The 17,455-nt window shown below is 47.1% G+C and overlaps 1 protein-coding gene across 2 annotated transcripts in view; it reads left to right on the top strand.

Annotated features, from left to right (window-relative positions):
* The window catches only part of LOC110521213 (disintegrin and metalloproteinase domain-containing protein 10), a 35,385-nt gene extending 19,788 nt beyond the window's left edge, over positions 1-15,597 (top strand). For both annotated transcript variants that reach the window (XM_036969405.1, XM_036969404.1), the window contains exons 12-16: positions 191-374; positions 5,477-5,588; positions 8,216-8,436; positions 10,117-10,243; positions 10,455-15,597. In XM_036969405.1, the coding sequence (XP_036825300.1) occupies positions 191-374; positions 5,477-5,588; positions 8,216-8,436; positions 10,117-10,243; positions 10,455-10,687 (877 nt within the window). In that variant the 3' untranslated portion in view covers positions 10,688-15,597. The remainder of the gene's footprint in view (positions 1-190; positions 375-5,476; positions 5,589-8,215; positions 8,437-10,116; positions 10,244-10,454) is intronic.
* Positions 15,598-17,455: the final 1,858 nt, after the last annotated feature.

Here is a 17,455-nt window from a genome sequence, read left to right as displayed (position 1 = left end):
TAGCTGTCGTCCAGGAAGATAAGGGACTCAAACTGAGGAAATAAGACGCTTAGTTTCTTACAAATGTCATTGTAATTAAATTACTAAAATTGACGTGTGCGGAGGCTTATTTCTGTAATTTTGTTGTTTTCTGTCTAATGGTGTATTTTCCATAATAAATATTGAAGCCTTATGTCTTTCCCTCCCCCAGTCCCAGCCAGGGCCCGTGCTGCACTCCTGAGTGCTACTATAAGGGCCGGAATGAGAAGTGTCGTGAGGAGTCTGAGTGTGCTCATCAGGGCATGTGTAACGGGGGTACGGCCCAGTGCCCCACCTCTGAACCCAAGGCCAACTTCACCGCCTGCCACGGAGAAACTCAAGTGTGCCTCAACGGGGTGAGTGGATACCTGGCTACCTGTAGCGTGTAGTTAAATACCTGGCTACCTGTAGCGTGTAGTTAAATGCCTGGCTACCTGTAGCGTGTAGTTAAATGCCTGGCTACCTGTAGCGTGTAGTTAAATGCCTGGCTACCTGTAGCGTGTAGTTAAATGCCTGGCTACCTGTAGCGTGTAGTTAAATACCTGGCTACCTGTAGCGTGTAGTTAAATACCTGGCTACCTGTAGCGTGTAGTTAAATGCCTGGCTACCTGTAGTTAAATACCTGGCTACCTGTAGCGTGTAGTTAAATACCTGGCTACCTGTAGCGTGTAGTGAAATACCTGGCTACCCGTAGCGTGTAGTTAAATACCTGGCTACCTGTAGTTAAATACCTGGCTACCTGCAGCGTGTAGTTAAATACCTGGCTACCTGTAGCGTGTAGTTAAATACCTGGCTACCTGTAGCGTGTAGTTAAATACCTGGCTACCTGTAGTTAAATACCTGGCTACCTGTAGCGTGTAGTTAAATGCCTGGCTACCTGTAGCGTGTAGTTAAATGCCTGGCTACCTGTAGTTAAATACCTGGCTACCTGTAGCGTGTAGTTAAATACCTGGCTACCTGTAGCGTGTAGTTAAATACCTGGCTACCTGCAGCGTGTAGTTACATACCTGGCTACCTGTAGCGTGTAGTTACATACCTGGCTACCTGTAGCGTGTAGTTACATACCTGGCTACCTGTAGTGTGCAGTTACATACAGTTGAAGTCAGAAGTTTACATACACTTAGTTTGTGGTCATTAAAACTCGTTTTTCAACCACTCCACAAATTTCTTGTTAACAAACTATAGTTTTGGTAAGTCAGTTGTGTCATGCACAAAATAGATGTCCTATGTAATTTTTACAACAATTGTTTACAGACAGACAATTTCACTTAAAATATACTGTTTCACAATTCCAGTGGGTCAGAAGTTTACATACAATACACTAAGTTGACTGCCTTTAAACAGCTTGGAAAATTCCAGAAAATGATGTCATGGCTTAAGAAGCTTCTGATAGGCTAATTGACATCATTTGACTCAATTGGAGGTGTACCTGTGGATGTATTTCAAGGCCTACCTTCAAACTAAATACCTCTTGACATCATGGAAAAATCAAAAGAAATGAGCCAAGACCTCAGAAAAAAATTGTAGGCCTCCACAAGTCTGGTTCATCCTTGGGAGTAATTTCCAAATGCCTGAAGGTACCACGTTCATCTGTACAAACAATAGTACGCAAGTATAAACACCATGGGACCACGAAGCCGTCATACTGCTCAGGAAGGAGAAGCGACTCTGTGTCCTTGGGATGTACGTACTTTGGTGCGAAACGTGCAAATCAATCCCAGAACAACAGCAAAGGACCTTGTGAAGATGCTGGAGGAAACGGGTACAAAAGTATCTATATTCACAGTAAAACGAGTCCAATATCACCATAACCTGAAAGGCCGCCCTGCAAGGAAGAAGCCACTGCTCCAAAACCTCCATAACAAAAGCCAGACTACGGTTTACAACTGCACATGGGGACAAAGATCATACTTTTTGGAGAAATGTCCTCTGGTCTGATGAAACAAAAATAAAACTGTTTGGCCATAATGACCATTGTTATGTTTGGAGGAAAAAGGGGGAGGCTTGCATGCCTAAGAATACCATCCCCAAATGTGAATCACGGGAGGGGGCAGCATCAAGTTGTGGGGGTGCTTTGCTGCAGGGAGGGACTGGTGCACTTTACAAAATAGGCATCATGAGGGAGGAACATTATGTGGATATATTGAAAAAACATCTCAAGATATCAGTCAGGAAGTTAAAGCTTGGTCGCAAATGGGTCTTCCAAATCGACAATGACCCCAAGCATACTTCCAAAGTTGTGGCAAAATGGCTGAAGGACAACAAAGTCAAGGTATTGGAGTGTCCATCACAAAGCCCTGACCTCAATCCTATAGAATATCTGTGGGCAGAACTGAAAATGTGTGTGCGAGCAAGGAGGTCTACAAACCTGACTCAGTTACACCAGCTTTGTAAGGAGGAATGGGCCAAAATTCAACCAACTTATTGTGGGAAGCTTGTGGAAGGCTACCCGAAACGTTTGACCCAAATTAAACAATTTAAAGGTAATGCTACCAAATACTAATTGAGTGTATGTAAACTTCTGACCCACTGGGAATGTGATGAAAGTAATAAAAGCTGAAATAAATCATTGTCTCTACAGTTTTGGCCAAAAGTTTTGAGAATTACACAAATATTAATTTTCACAGTCTGCTGCCTCAGTTTGTATGATGGCAATTTGCATATACTGCAGAATGTTATTAAGAGTGATCAGATGAATTGCAAAGTCCCTCTTTGCCATGCAAATTAACTGAATCCACCAAAAAAACATTTCCACTGCATTTCAGCCCTGCCACAAAAGGACCAGCTGACATCATGTCAGTGATTCTCTCGTTAACACAAGTGTGAGTGTTGACGAGGGCAAGGCTGGAGATCACTCTGTCATGCTGATTGAGTTTGAATAACAGACTGGAAGCTTCAAAAGGAGGGTGGTGCTTGAAATCATTGTTCTTCCTCTGTCAACCATGGTTACCTGCAAGGGAACACGTGCCGTCATCATTGCTTTGCACAAAAAGGGCTTCACAGGCAAGGATATTGCTGCCAGTAAGATTGCACCTAAATCAACCATTTATCGCATAATCAAAAACTTCAAGGAGAGCGGTTCAATTGTTGTGAAGAAGGCTTCAGGGCGCCTAAGAAAGTCTAGCAAGCGCCAGGACCGTCTCCTAAAGTTGATTCAGCTGCGGAATCTGGGCACCACCAGTACAGAGCTTGCTCAGGAATGGCAGCAGGCAGGTGTGAGTGCATCTGCACGCACAGTGAGGCGAAGACTTTTGGAGGATGGCCTGGTGCCAAGAATGGCTGCAAAGAAGCCACTTCTCTCCAGGAAAAACATCAGGGACAGACTGATATTCTGATGAATCCCCTTTCCCATTGTTTGGGGCATCCGGAAAAAAGCTTGTCCAGAGAAGACAAGGTGAGCGCTACCATCAGTCCTGTGTTATGCCAACAGTAAAGCATCCTGAGACCATTCATGTGTGGGGTTGCTTCTCAGCCAAGGGAGTGGACTCACTCACAATTTTGCCTAAGAACACAGCCATGAATAAAGAATGGTACCAACACATCTTCCGAGAGCAACTTCTCCCAACTATCCAGGAACAGTTTGGTGACGAACAATGCCTTTTCCAGCATGATGGAGCACCTTGCCATAAGGCAAAGGTGATAACTAAGTGGCTCGGGGAACAAAACATCAATATTTTGGGTCCATGGCCAGGAAACTCCCCAGACTTGTGGTCAATCCTCAAGAGGCGGGTGGACAAACAAAAACCCACAAATTCTGACAAACTCCAAGCATTGATTATGCAATAATGGGCTGCCATCACTCAGGATGTGGCCCATAAGTTAATTGACAGCATGCCAAGATATTGAGATCTTGGATTTGCAATTATGGTTGAATATCCTCTGTGAGGCGTCTCACAATGGAGTCTGATGGGTGGTGCTGCTTCCCTCTGCAGTTTTCTGTGGGAATGACCTTGTATACACAACATATACTGAGTGTACAAAACATTAGGACACCTGCTCTTTCCATAACAGACTGTTTCTGTACAGCACTTTGTGACATCGGCTGATGTAAAAAGGGCTTTATAAATACATTTGATGATGATGATGATGATACCAGGGTGGATTGCAGAGGCCTTGAAAAACAAGGTTCAACACTGCAAATATTGACTCTTTGTATCAACTTAATGTATTTGTCAACAAAAGCCTTTGACACTTATGAAATATTTGTAATTATACTTCAGTATTCCATAGTAACATCTGACAAAAAAATATCTAAAGACACTGAGGCAGCAGACTTTGTGTGAATTAATATTTGTGTTGTTCTCAAAAGTTTTGGCCACGACTGTCACGACTGCACATTCTTAAAATAAAGTGGTGATCCTAACTTCCCTAAAACAGGGAATTTTTACTTGGATTAAATGTCCGGAATTGTGAAACTGAGTTTAAATGTATTTGGCTAAGGTGTATGTAAACTTCCGACTTCAACTGTACCTGGCTACCTGTAGTGTGTAAACCTATCGTCTAGCTTTGAGCCAACGTATACCAGGATCCTCAACTCAGCCTAGAATCTGCTCTGCTCTGACCTGCACTGTTTTTATTTCTAACAGAATGGAATGCCTCTCATTTTTACTGGGAATGTTGTTTGCTATGTTTATCTGTGTCTTGTCCAATCAGTCCCCACACATTAATTTTCCTCACAGGGAAATAAAAGGGATGTATTTTCCTACTAGCTCTGACTTTGCTAATTAGTGTTAGAAAATTTTCAGTCATCGGGTGATTTTCAGTACCTATACTGTTCTCTTTGAAGTAGAAAGAAGAATCTATATAAGTTTAAATATTAGACATGTAAAAAAAAAACAGAACGTAAGCAGAATCCGTGTGGATGAAGCAAGGTAGACCAACCAGACGTGACTGGTCTGGGCCATATCTGATCTTGTGAAGGCTACTGGACATGCACATGGTTTTAATCAAACGTAGATACCGGCGTCGGCCTGAACTTGTGAAGATCTTTGGACGGGAACATTAGCTAGTCAGTTATAGGCACCATTAGACCTGCAGTAGGAGTGTGCATGTCACGCCACCAATAGAATCTATGCCCCAATGTCTGAGCCAATAAGGGAACGGAAACCAAGCATGACAACACGATTCATACAGTGGATTGACAATGTTATGTAAGGGTGAAACTGTATAAAAGCCAAGTACTAAGAATGGAGAGTCAGTTCTTCCATGGAATTGCTCGGCTTTGTTACTCTCTGTAATAAAGTCTATTTGAATTCACAAGCGCCGGTATCTGGGAAATATTTGATTCAATATTTCCACGACATTAGCTACTTTATTGAGAGAGAAAATGTACTTACTATAAATGTGACATGTGGTTGTCCCACCTAGCTAAGCTAAATGCATTAAACTGTAAGTCGCTCTGGATAAATGACTAAAATGTCACATGATATCTCATCCCTTCTATTGGCTCCTCCTCCAGGGCTGTTCTGGCTCCATCTGTGAGAAGTATGGTCTGGAGGTCTGTACCTGTGCCAGCGTGGAGGGCAAGGACGAGACTGACGAGCTGTGCCACGTTTGCTGTAGTGAGAAAAGTGAGTCCTGTTACCACGTCCTCGCGGTCGGTCCCCTCCTGTTACCACGTCCTCGCGGTCGGTCCCCTCCTGACACCACGTCCTCGCGGTCGGTCCCCTCCTGACACCACGTCCTCGCGGTCGGTCCCCTCCTGACACCACGTCCTCGCGGTCGCTCCCCTCCTGACACCACGTCCTCGCGGTCGCTCCCCTCCTGACACCACGTCCTCGCGGTCGCTCCCCTCCTGACACCACGTCCTCGCGGTCGCTCCCCTCCTGACACCACGTCCTCGCGGTCGCTCCCCTCCTGACACCACGTCCTCGCGGTCGCTCCCCTCCTGACACCACGTCCTCGCGGTCGCTCCCCTCCTGACACCACGTCCTCGCGGTCGCTCCCCTCCTGACACCACGTCCTCGCGGTCGCTCCCCTCCTGACACCACGTCCTCGCGGTCGCTCCCCTCCTGACACCACGTCCTCGCGGTCGCTCCCCTCCTGACACCACGTCCTCGCGGTCGCTCCCCTCCTGACACCACGTCCTCGCGGTCGCTCCCCTCCTGACACCACGTCCTCGCGGTCGCTCCCCTCCTGACACCACGTCCTCGCGGTCGCTCCCCTCCTGACACCACGTCCTCGCGGTCGCTCCCCTCCTGACACCACGTCCTCGCGGTCGCTCCCCTCCTGACACCACGTCCTCGCGGTCGCTCCCCTCCTGACACCACGTCCTCGCGGTCGCTCCCCTCCTGACACCACGTCCTCGCGGTCGCTCCCCTCCTGACACCACGTCCTCGCGGTCGCTCCCCTCCTGACACCACGTCCTCGCGGTCGCTCCCCTCCTGACACCACGTCCTCGCGGTCGCTCCCCTCCTGACACCACGTCCTCGCTGTCGCTCCCCTCCTGACACCACGTCCTCGCGGTCGCTCCCCTCCTGACACCACGTCCTCGCGGTCGCTCCCCTCCTGACACCACGTCCTCGCGGTCGCTCCCCTCCTGACACCACGTCCTCGCGGTCGCTCCCCTCCTGACACCACGTCCTCGCGGTCGCTCCCCTCCTGACACCACGTCCTCGCGGTCGCTCCCCTCCTGACACCACGTCCTCGCGGTCGCTCCCCTCCTGACACCACGTCCTCGCGGTCGCTCCCCTCCTGACACCACGTCCTCGCGGTCGCTCCCCTCCTGACACCACGTCCTCGCGGTCGCTCCCCTCCTGACACCACGTCCTCGCGGTCGCTCCCCTCCTGACACCACGTCCTCGCGGTCGCTCCCCTCCTGACACCACGTCCTCGCGGTCGCTCCCCTCCTGACACCACGTCCTCGCGGTCGCTCCCCTCCTGACACCACGTCCTCGCGGTCGCTCCCCTCCTGACACCACGTCCTCGCGGTCGCTCCCCTCCTGACACCACGTCCTCGCGGTCGCTCCCCTCCTGACACCACGTCCTCGCGGTCGCTCCCCTCCTGACACCACGTCCTCGCGGTCGCTCCCCTCCTGACACCACGTCCTCGCGGTCGCTCCCCTCCTGACACCACGTCCTCGCGGTCGCTCCCCTCCTGACACCACGTCCTCGCGGTCGCTCCCCTCCTGACACCACGTCCTCGCGGTCGCTCCCCTCCTGACACCACGTCCTCGCGGTCGCTCCCCTTCTGACACCACGTCCTCGCGGTCGCTCCCCTCCTGACACCACGTCCTCGCGGTCGCTCCCCTCCTGACACCACGTCCTCGCGGTCGCTCCCCTCCTGACACCACGTCCTCGCGGTCGCTCCCCTCCTGACACCACGTCCTCGCGGTCGCTCCCCTCCTGACACCACGTCCTCGCGGTCGCTCCCCTCCTGACACCACGTCCTCGCGGTCGCTCCCCTCCTGACACCACGTCCTCGCGGTCGCTCCCCTCCTGACACCACGTCCTCGCGGTCGCTCCCCTCCTGACACCACGCCCTCGCGGCTGGTCCCCTCCTGACACCACGCCCTCGCGGTCGCTCCCCTCCTGACACTACGCCCTCGCGGTCGGTCCCCTCCTGACACCACGCCCTCGCGGTCGGTCCCCTCCTGTTACCACGTCCTCGCGGTCGCTCCCCTCCTGACACCACGTCCTCGCGGTCGCTCCCCTCCTGACACCACGCCCTCGCGGCTGGTCCCCTCCTGACACCACGCCCTCGCGGCTGGTCCCCTCCTGACACCACGCCCTCGCGGTCGGTCCCCTCCTGTTACCACGTCCTCACGGTCGGTCCCCTCCTGTTACCACGTCCTCACGGTCGGTCCCCTCCTGTTACCACGTCCTCACGGTCGGTCCCCTCCTGTTACCACGTCCTCACGGTTGGTCCCCTCCTGACGTTCATGTCGTTTTAGGACTTATATTGGAATTGTATTATGTCCTTTACAGGTTTAGCTACGTTCTAGATACTTTCCAAATGTTCCTGGGTGTTTCAGAAATCCCGGTTGGAGGATTCCCTCGTGATTTTGGAAATTGTCCAATCAAGTATTTCTGGGGAAAAAACAGGAACATTTTCTTGAATTGTTCAATCTTACTTGCCAGCTTGTATGATCGCTACATTGTAAGACAATGTTTAAAGCTCTTCGAGATTATTTTTGTAATGAATAGCGTTATAAAATATGACATTATTATTGACTCCTGTGATTCTCTCACGTTGCAGTGAACCCCAACACCTGCAGCAGTACGGGTTCAGAGAAGCTGGCCCGGTTCTTCAATAAGAAAGTCACCACGCTGCCCGCGGGGTCTCCCTGCAACGACTTCAAGGGCTACTGTGACGTGTTCATGAGGTGTCGGCTGGTGGACGCGGACGGCCCTCTGGCCAGACTGAAGAAGGCCATCTTCAACCCTGAGCTCTATGAGAACATTGCAGAGTGGATAGTGGTACGTAGCTTACTGACCGACTCTTCAACCCTGAGCTCTATGAGAACATTGCAGAGTGGATAGTGGTACGCAGCTTACTGACCGACTCATCAACCCTGAGCTCTATGAGAACATTGCAGAGTGGATAGTGGTATGTAGCTTACTGACCGACTCTTCAACCCTGAGCTCTATGAGAACATTGCAGAGTGGATAGTGGTACGCAGCTTACTGACCGACTCATCAACCCTGAGCTCTATGAGAACATTGCAGAGTGGATAGTGGTACGTAGCTTACTGACCGACTCATCAACCCTGAGCTCTATGAGAACATTGCAGAGTGGATAGTGGTATGTAGCTTACTGACCGACTCATCAACCCTGAGCTCTATGAGAACATTGCAGAGTGGATAGTGGTATGTAGCTTACTGACCGACTCATCAACCCTGAGCTCTATGAGAACATTGCAGAGTGGATAGTGGTACGTAGCTTACTGACCGACTCATCAACCCTGAGCTCTATGAGAACATTGCAGAGTGGATAGTGGTATGTAGCTTACTGACCGACTCATCAACCCTGAGCTCTATGAGAACATCTGTTATGTGTCGTTGCTGACTTGACTCACATTGTATTTTAATATCATACCATTTTCACTGCACTGACCTGGTTCTGTATACACCATATTGTATAGTAAAGGAGATATCAGCACAAGCACAGTACTGGTCAGGTTGGTGTGAAAAGGGTATTATGGTCAACTGACCATTTTGGTTTTCAACCGATGTAAAGTGGCACACTGGCGTGCCTTGGGGAACTCTCACGTAAACCACGAAACTTATCCTAATCTTGTTTTTTATATATATATTTTTTTTAAATTTTTTAAATTTTTTTAAATGCACATTTTTTTTACCCCGTTTTCTCCCCAATTGCGTGGTATCCAGTTGTTTAGTAGCTACTATCTTGTCTCATCGCTACAACTCCCGTACGGGCCCGGGAGAGACGAAGGTTGAAAGTCATGCGTCCTCCGATACACAACCCAACTAAGCCGCACTGCTTCTTTAACACAGCGCGCATCCAACCCGGAAGCCAGCCGCAACAATGTGTCGGAGGAAACACCGTGCACCTGGCAACCTTGGTTAGCGCGCACTGCACCCGGCCCGCCACAGGAGTCGCTGGTGCGCGATGAGACAAGGACATCCCTACCGACCAACCCCTCCCTAACCCGGACGACGCTAGGCCAATTGTGCGTCGCCCCACGGACCTCCCGGTCGCGGCCGGTTACGACAGAGCCTGGGCGCGAACCCAGAGTCTCTGGTGGCACAGCTGGCGCTGCTGTACAGCGCCCTTAACCACTGCGCCACCCGGGAGGCCCTTTATTTTATTTTATGTACACTCAATTATAAATGTGACCTGTGGAATGTGCATGCCATGTTGACTTGGGAGCACCGGCTCAGACAATACATGAAATGTCACACGGTTCTATCTGTGTGACAGTGTTTGTCACAAACTTTGCAATATGGATCAAGATGAGATTGGAGGTAATTTAAAACCAAAATAAATAATTTGGGAAAGTTTTTGAGCCACAGAAATGTTTATCCCATCAAGGTGTGACACGTTTTTTTTTTTTTAAATTTAGGTTTGGAACCACTGCAGTAGATGTCACTATATACCATTAAATGTAATCTGTGTTTTCCATTTTCTAATTCCAGGCTCACTGGTGGGCAGTGTTGTTGATGGGCATCGCTTTGATCATGTTGATGGCTGGCTTCATTAAGATCTGTAGTGTCCACACCCCTTCCAGCAATCCCAAACTGCCTCCACCCAAACCACTACCAGGTGAGTGTCTGTCGTCACACCCAGCTCTCCCACCCAAACCACTGGAGATAGGAGCCGGTCTTCTCAATGGACATACTGTTTACTTAGTCTTGTTTTCCTCTCTGTGGTCGTTTTGTTGGGGTGCGTTACAAACCTTCAGACGATTTGGGAAGTGGAGCAGACGAGCTGTTGATAGGTTGTGAACTAATCCGTCTCCCCCCCTCGACACCAGGCACGCTAAAGAGGAGGAGAGCCCAGCAGCACGCACGGGACGCCCGAGACGCCCAGGTGCACCAGTCCCAGTCCCACCACGGAGGTGGAGATCACGGCCAGCACCACCCAGTCTCCGGAGGCCAGCGGCAGCAGCCCTCACGCCAGGCCCAGCCACAACCCCAGCCTCAGAGGCATCACCGCAGCCAGGGCCAGCCTAGAGAAAACTACCAGATGGGTCAGATGAGACGCTGAGCTGTTGAGACACTGGGGCTCGGGGTGGGACCGCTCGGGGTGGGACCGCTAGGTCCGCTGCTCCTTCCATCGACTGCTCCTTGCCTTGGCTCCTCCACGTGCCTATCTATGTAACTGGTGGGACTGGGATTTGAACCGATTTGTGGGATTTTAATCCGGGTCTCCAGGGTGGGACTCTGACGTCCTAACCATTTAGATCAACAGGATTTTCTTAGCTTTTTCTTGATTGGGATCGATGGAATCAAGGCGAAAGGGAATCACACTTTAGTTTTTACACGTTTTTTTGTTGTTGGATTTCCTCTTGGTCTAATGGTTAAGGTGTTGGGTTGCCACGTGGGAGGACCTGGGTTCGAATCCCACCGGTTTACACCTAACAGTAGGATAAAACACTTGCTTCAGTCCTTCCAAAGAACAGCCTAAACTGGTTGTTTTACCATCCTCATACCCTCCATCTACAAACAAAACAGAGTTGAGAAAGTGAGAATAAACGGACCCCCTCCCCCCCCCCTCAAACGACCACCACTGACTAGAGCCTGCAGCACGGCTGACCTCTTCAGTCTTGTTTTCTGTGGCTCTCTATGTGCAGTGGAATCCAGCATCAGTCATTTTGTTTGACCAGCCACCATTTTTTTTTCTTGTGGAGTGGAAGTGACCATCCACCATTTTGTTTTGTGGAGTGGAAGTGACCATCCACCATTTTGTTTTGTGGAGTGGAAGTGAACATCCACCATTTTGTTTTGTTTTGTGGAGTGGAAGTGACCATCCACCATTTTGTTTTGTGGAGTGGAAGTGAACATCCACCATTTTGTTTTGTGGAGTGGAAGTGACCATCCACCCACCATTTTGTTTTGTGGAGTGGAAGTGAACATCCACCATTTTGTTTTGTTTTGTGGAGTGGAAGTGACCATCCACCATTTTTTAAATTTTTTTGTGGAGTGGAAGTGACCATTGGCCATTTCCAATGCGCAGTAGGTCTTCGGTCTGCCTCTTTTTCCCACCAAATCTTTCTTTCAATGGAGTGCCAACGAGTGGAGGAATGGAACGGTTTCATCACGTGTAGCTTTACTACCTTCGGTCATGTTTTTTGTTTCGCTTTGTAAAGTACCTCCTCTTTGAGTGAGAACACCCACGTGATCCGTGGCTCCTGGTTGGTTGAAATGTTTTGTCGGCCGTAGTAGCCAGGAATATGACGTGAAAAACACTCGGAGGGGATTTGCTAAAACACAACGTTTCCAACAAAACTGGGAAAAGAGACGAAGCTCTCCTCTTGGTTTCTCCATGTAGAGACTGACTGTCTTCTGCATGTGATTTGTACAGATTTCAGTGTAACATAAGTGAAAAAACTAAACTATTTCTTCTACTGTAAATGTACGAATGATTCTTTACTGTGTTTTTGGGTTAGTACTGTACTCTCAGGACAGTAACACAAATGAAGATAGCTGCAATAGTAAATGGACAGCATTTCACCAATCAAGTTCTTCTTTTACTGCAGTGATGGAATCACATGGATGGAATTCTCTATGGCGTTGTGTTTAGGGTCCGGTTGCTAGATGCTAGGTTCCAAGGATCGAACAAAAAGGTCACCACCATTTTCCCACTACTTCTCACCTTTTGACCTTTTGTGACTTTCGAGATCTCCCTCATCTCTTCATCGGGTAACGACTTGTTCTGATTGCGTCATGATGACATGATTAATGACTTGTTCCGATCGCGTCATGATGACATCACGATGTAACGACTTGTTCTGATGACATCATGATGTAACGACTTGTTCTGATGACATCATGATGTAACGACTTGTTCCGATCACGTCACGATGACATCACGATGTAACGACTTGTTCTGATCACGTCACGATGACATCACGATGTAACGACTTGTTCTGATCACGTCACGATGACATCACGATGTAACGGCTTGTTCTGATGACATCACGATGTAAAGACATGTTCCGATGACGTCACGATGTAATGATTCGGGATAGAAGAATCAGGGGAAAGAAAGGAAAGGGAACTTTAATTTGTAGTTTTTACACACTTCTTATTTTTCTTGATATGTTTTGATGCAGAAGAATAGAACAAATAACCACTAACGGAAAGCTGATGATTCTGCCTGTTATATTAGGTCAGTGATGCGTTTATTTTTTATTTTTTTAAGAGACATTTTATCATTCAAAATGGCACCCTATTCACTATTTAGCCCTATGCACCCTGGTCAAAAGTAGTGCACTATATAGGGTTTAGGGTGCCATTTCGGACATACACTTACTTTAGTACGGAGTGCATTAATAGTATCAAATTGCTAGGTTTATGTGAGTGTGGAAAATAAATACAAAAACAATTCCAGAATGGATGAAAAAAAAAAAAAAACATTGAGTACAATTGATATCAAACTGTTCATTTTCAATGTGGGCATGGAGTCATGATTTTTATTTTTTATTTTAAATATGACTACGGTTGATTTGACAAAAGGTCTGTACTAAATTGTCTGTTACGTAATTGATCACAACCGATAACTTGCCAATGATAGCTGGTGTTGACTAGTTTGGGTCTGTAGTACAGACAGCAGGGGGAGGAGTTATTCCAAGATGGTGGCACTTTCAAACTAACACTAACACTATGTATAGAGCTAGAATCTGGATTGAGTGGTCTTCCATCCTGCAACAATGTGTGTGGAGGCCTGGATTGGGTTCATTAGGCATCAAACGGAAGAAAACGGACTGCAACACGGAAGGGCCTACCTGGATTTGTCTTAAAAAAAAGAAACGTTCATTTTAGTTTTTTTCCCGTTACAAAATGTTTTGAACACCGTTTTCGGCTGTGTGCCCTAATGAAGACAACCCTGTTGTGTTGCTCCACTGGGTCCTTTACAGGGGTGAAGACTGTGGGCTTTTTACATTCACATTGGTGTGCCATACATGTCTTTGTACTTGTGGGCGAACGAGTCATATCATTTTATGAATGAGTCACATCTTCTTTTTTTTTTATCATTACCTTCTATGTAGGAAAAGCCAGTAGGAAGGTCTCTAAAAGCCATGCACTAGTTTGAATGGATGAATGGACGTCACATAGCCTGGTCCCAGACCTACTACTGCTGTCTGGCCAACTCCTATGGTAATTGTCATGCCAAACAGTGATTTGACTATGATTTTTTTTTTTTTTTTTGGCATAAGAGTTGGCCAGACAAACAGATGTGGGGTTCCCTTGGATAGAAGTGTCAGGTTTTTTGAGGAGATAGAGACTACGAAGACAGTAGTACTAGGTTTACTCCTGCCCCTTTTTATACTACAAAGATGGTAGGCTGGGTTGATGTGGGACAGCATTTGGAACATAGCCTAGATCACGTAAACATCTTCAAAGCTAACCCCAACCATACTGTTCTGGGTCAAATCTGTTCTTTTCAACACTATCATGCTGACCCCAACCATACTGTTCTGGGTCAAATCTGTTCTTTTCAACACTATCATGCTGACCCCAACCATACTGTTCTGGGTCAAATCTGTTATTTTCAACACTATCATGCTGACCCCAACCATACTGTTCTGGGTCAAATCTGTTCTTTTCAACACTATCATGCTGACCCCAACCATACTGTTCTGGGTCAAATCTGTTCTTTTCAACACTATCATGCTGACCCCAACCATACTGTTCTGGGTCAAATCTGTTCTTTTCAACACTATCATGCTGACCCCAACCATACTGTTCTGGGTCAAATCTGTTCTTTTCAACACTATCATGCCCAACCATACTGTTCTGGGTCATTTCCAGCATGGTTCCAGCAGTTATGGTTTAATGTGTAACCAGGCCAGGGCAGTCAGTATAACTTGGTTTGGCTCGGTTCAGCTCGGTATTGTTCTGGGTCATTTCCAGCATGGTTCCAGAAGCTATGGTTTAATGTGTAACCAGGCCAGGGCAGTATAACTTGGTTTGGCTCGGTTCAGCTCGGTATTGTTCTGGGTCATTTCCAGCATGGTTCCAGCAGCTATGGTTTAATGTGTAACCAGGCCAGGGCAGTATAACTTGGTTTGGCTCGGTTCAGCTCGGTATTGTGAGAAGGGTAATGGACTCTGTTGGGGACTTAGACACTTGTCTGTCTTCCATTGAATCCTGTATTTCACATTGCTGAATAACTGGGAGACTGGTCGCTAAATTGATCATGAAGTTTTTCTGAAGAGAAGGAAGCCGTTTTAATAAGAAAATATCTGACCAGCTAGCACACTCACAGTACACTAAGCCAGACTTTTTTTTCCTGTAAACTTGTACAGTAGTTGGAGAATTTTAAGAGTTTTTTTTAAATTTGAAAATAAAAATCAACATTTTTGAAAACGAGGAAAACCGGTTCAGAAACAAAACATCCCCTCCTCAAAACCTTCTCAGTAACACTTGATTTTTGAAGGGAACCTTCGTAAGTATTTTATAACATTCATAAACCGTACATAAAACATTCATAAGCAGTACATAAGTATTTCATAGTAGACATAATGTATTAAATGCTTACACACTGATTTATGAATGTGTTATAACATCTTTTATGTAGGTACCCTTTAAAGAAAGTGTTTACCAACCTCCCTGGGTTGTTCTCTTATCTATGCTAGTTGAAATGGGATTAGTTTTAAATATAATTTACTTTAATTCTCCACCATCATGAAAATGGTTATAAAAAAATTAATAATTAAAAAGTCAGTGTGATGGACTTAAATGTTTCCTTCATTCTCATTTCATTTAAGTCAGTTATCCTAAGGCATGGTTTCTTTAAATTATTATTATTATAATTTTTTTTTCGTGGTCTTCATGATAAAGAAGGTTCTAAACGTATTACGTGCACTGAAATGTCAAAATTGAGTTGAAAAAAAATGTTGTTAGGTGAAATGAAGATCTAGGCCCGAAAGAACACACGATGATTAAAAAGTTTAAAAAAAATTTTAAAAAAACTACTGTCTGATTTTAATGTTTACTGTGTTTTATACAGTATCAAACATTGTTGTTCACTTCGAACATTTTTACTAAAGAAATACAAAAAAATTTATTGTGTAATTTTTTTTTTTTTTTTGAGTACTTTAAATGCATTAATTAAAAGACTCGTTCAAAAATAAATTGGATTTGATTCACTGTATAAAAATGTGTTTAAAACTATTACTTGAATAATATTTGTATTTACTTCTATTGGTGTTTTTATAGTAATTTCTCTTCAGTAATTCAGGTTTGGACTATGGTATTTCAGTGTGAATACAGTTGTATTTTTGGCCTCGTCTGCTTGCTGTATGTATTTATTTAGTTATAGGCTTGTTACATTTGGTCATGGGGCGCAGCTGGCCAGATATTTTCAACCCTAAAACCACATTGATCTCCTAGATATCCATATCCTAGAGGAGGCTATTTAACTCTTGTTTATTCGAGCCTATAATCAAATAAATACAAACCAACTGGCAAGTGTCTTCACTGACATTTTCAACCTGTCTCCGACTGAGTCTGTAATACCTACATGTTTTCAAGCAGACCACCATCGTCCCTGTGCCCAAGAACACCAAGGTAACCAGCCTAAATGACTACCGACCCGTAGCACTCACGTCTGTAGCCATGAAGTGCTTTGAAAGGCTGGTCATGGCTCACATCAGCACCATCATCCCAGAAACCCTACACCCACTCCAATTTGCATACCGCCCAAACAGATCCACAGAGGATGCAGTCTCTATTGCACTCCACACTGCCATTTCCCACCTGCACAAAAGGAACACCTATGTGAGAATGCTGTTCATTGACTACAGCTCTGTGTTCAACACCATAGTGCCCTCAAAGCTCAGCAATAAGCTAAGGGTCCCTGGGACATAACACCTCCCTCTGCAACTGGATCCTGGACATCCTGACGGGCCGCCCCCAGGTGGTAAGAGTAGGTAACAACACATCTGCCACGCTGATCCTCAACACGGGGGCCCCTCAGGGGTGCGTGCTTAGTCCCCTCCTGTGGAGAGGTTGTTGTCCTTGTACCACACTGCCAGGTCTCTGACCTCCTTCCTATAGGCCGTCTCATCGTTGTCGGTGATCAGGCCAACCATCGGTGTGTTGTCGCCAAACTCCCTGTTCACCCATGACTGCATGGCCAAGCACGACTCCAACAGTTATTAAGTTTGGCGACAACACACCGATGGTTGGCCTGATCACCGACAACGATGAGACGGCCTATAGGAAGGAGGTCAGAGACCTGGCAGTGTGGTACAAGGACAACAACCTCTCCCTCAACGTGAGCAAGACAAATTAGCTGATCGTGGACTACAGGAAAAGTAGGGCAGATCACGCCTCCATTCACATCGACAGGGCTGCAGTGGAGCGGGTCGAGAGTTTGAAGTTCCTTGGTGTCCACATCACCAACAAACTATCATGGTCCAAACACACCAAGACAGTTGTGGAGAGGGCACAACAACACCTATTCCCCCTCCGGAAAAATATTTGGCATGGGTCCTCAGATCCTCAAAAGGTTCTACAGCTGCACCATCGAGAGCATCCTGATTGGTTGCATCACCGACTGGTATGGCAACTGCTCGGCATCCGACTGCAAGGCGCTACAGAGGGTAGTGCGTATGGCCCAGTACATCACTGGGGCCCAGCTTCCTGCCGTCCAGGACCTCGATACCAGGCGGTGTCAGAGGAAGGCCCTAAAAATTGTCAAAGACTCCAGCCACCCTAGTCATAGACTGTTCTCTCTGCTACCACACGGCAAGCGGTACCGGAGTGCTAAGTCTAGGTCCAAAAGGCTCCTTAACAGCTTCTACCC

This window comes from Oncorhynchus mykiss, chromosome 30 (assembly GCF_013265735.2).
Source record: "Oncorhynchus mykiss isolate Arlee chromosome 30, USDA_OmykA_1.1, whole genome shotgun sequence".
Lineage (NCBI taxonomy): Eukaryota > Metazoa > Chordata > Actinopteri > Salmoniformes > Salmonidae > Oncorhynchus > Oncorhynchus mykiss.
This window is presented reverse-complemented; position numbering and strand designations above follow the sequence as displayed.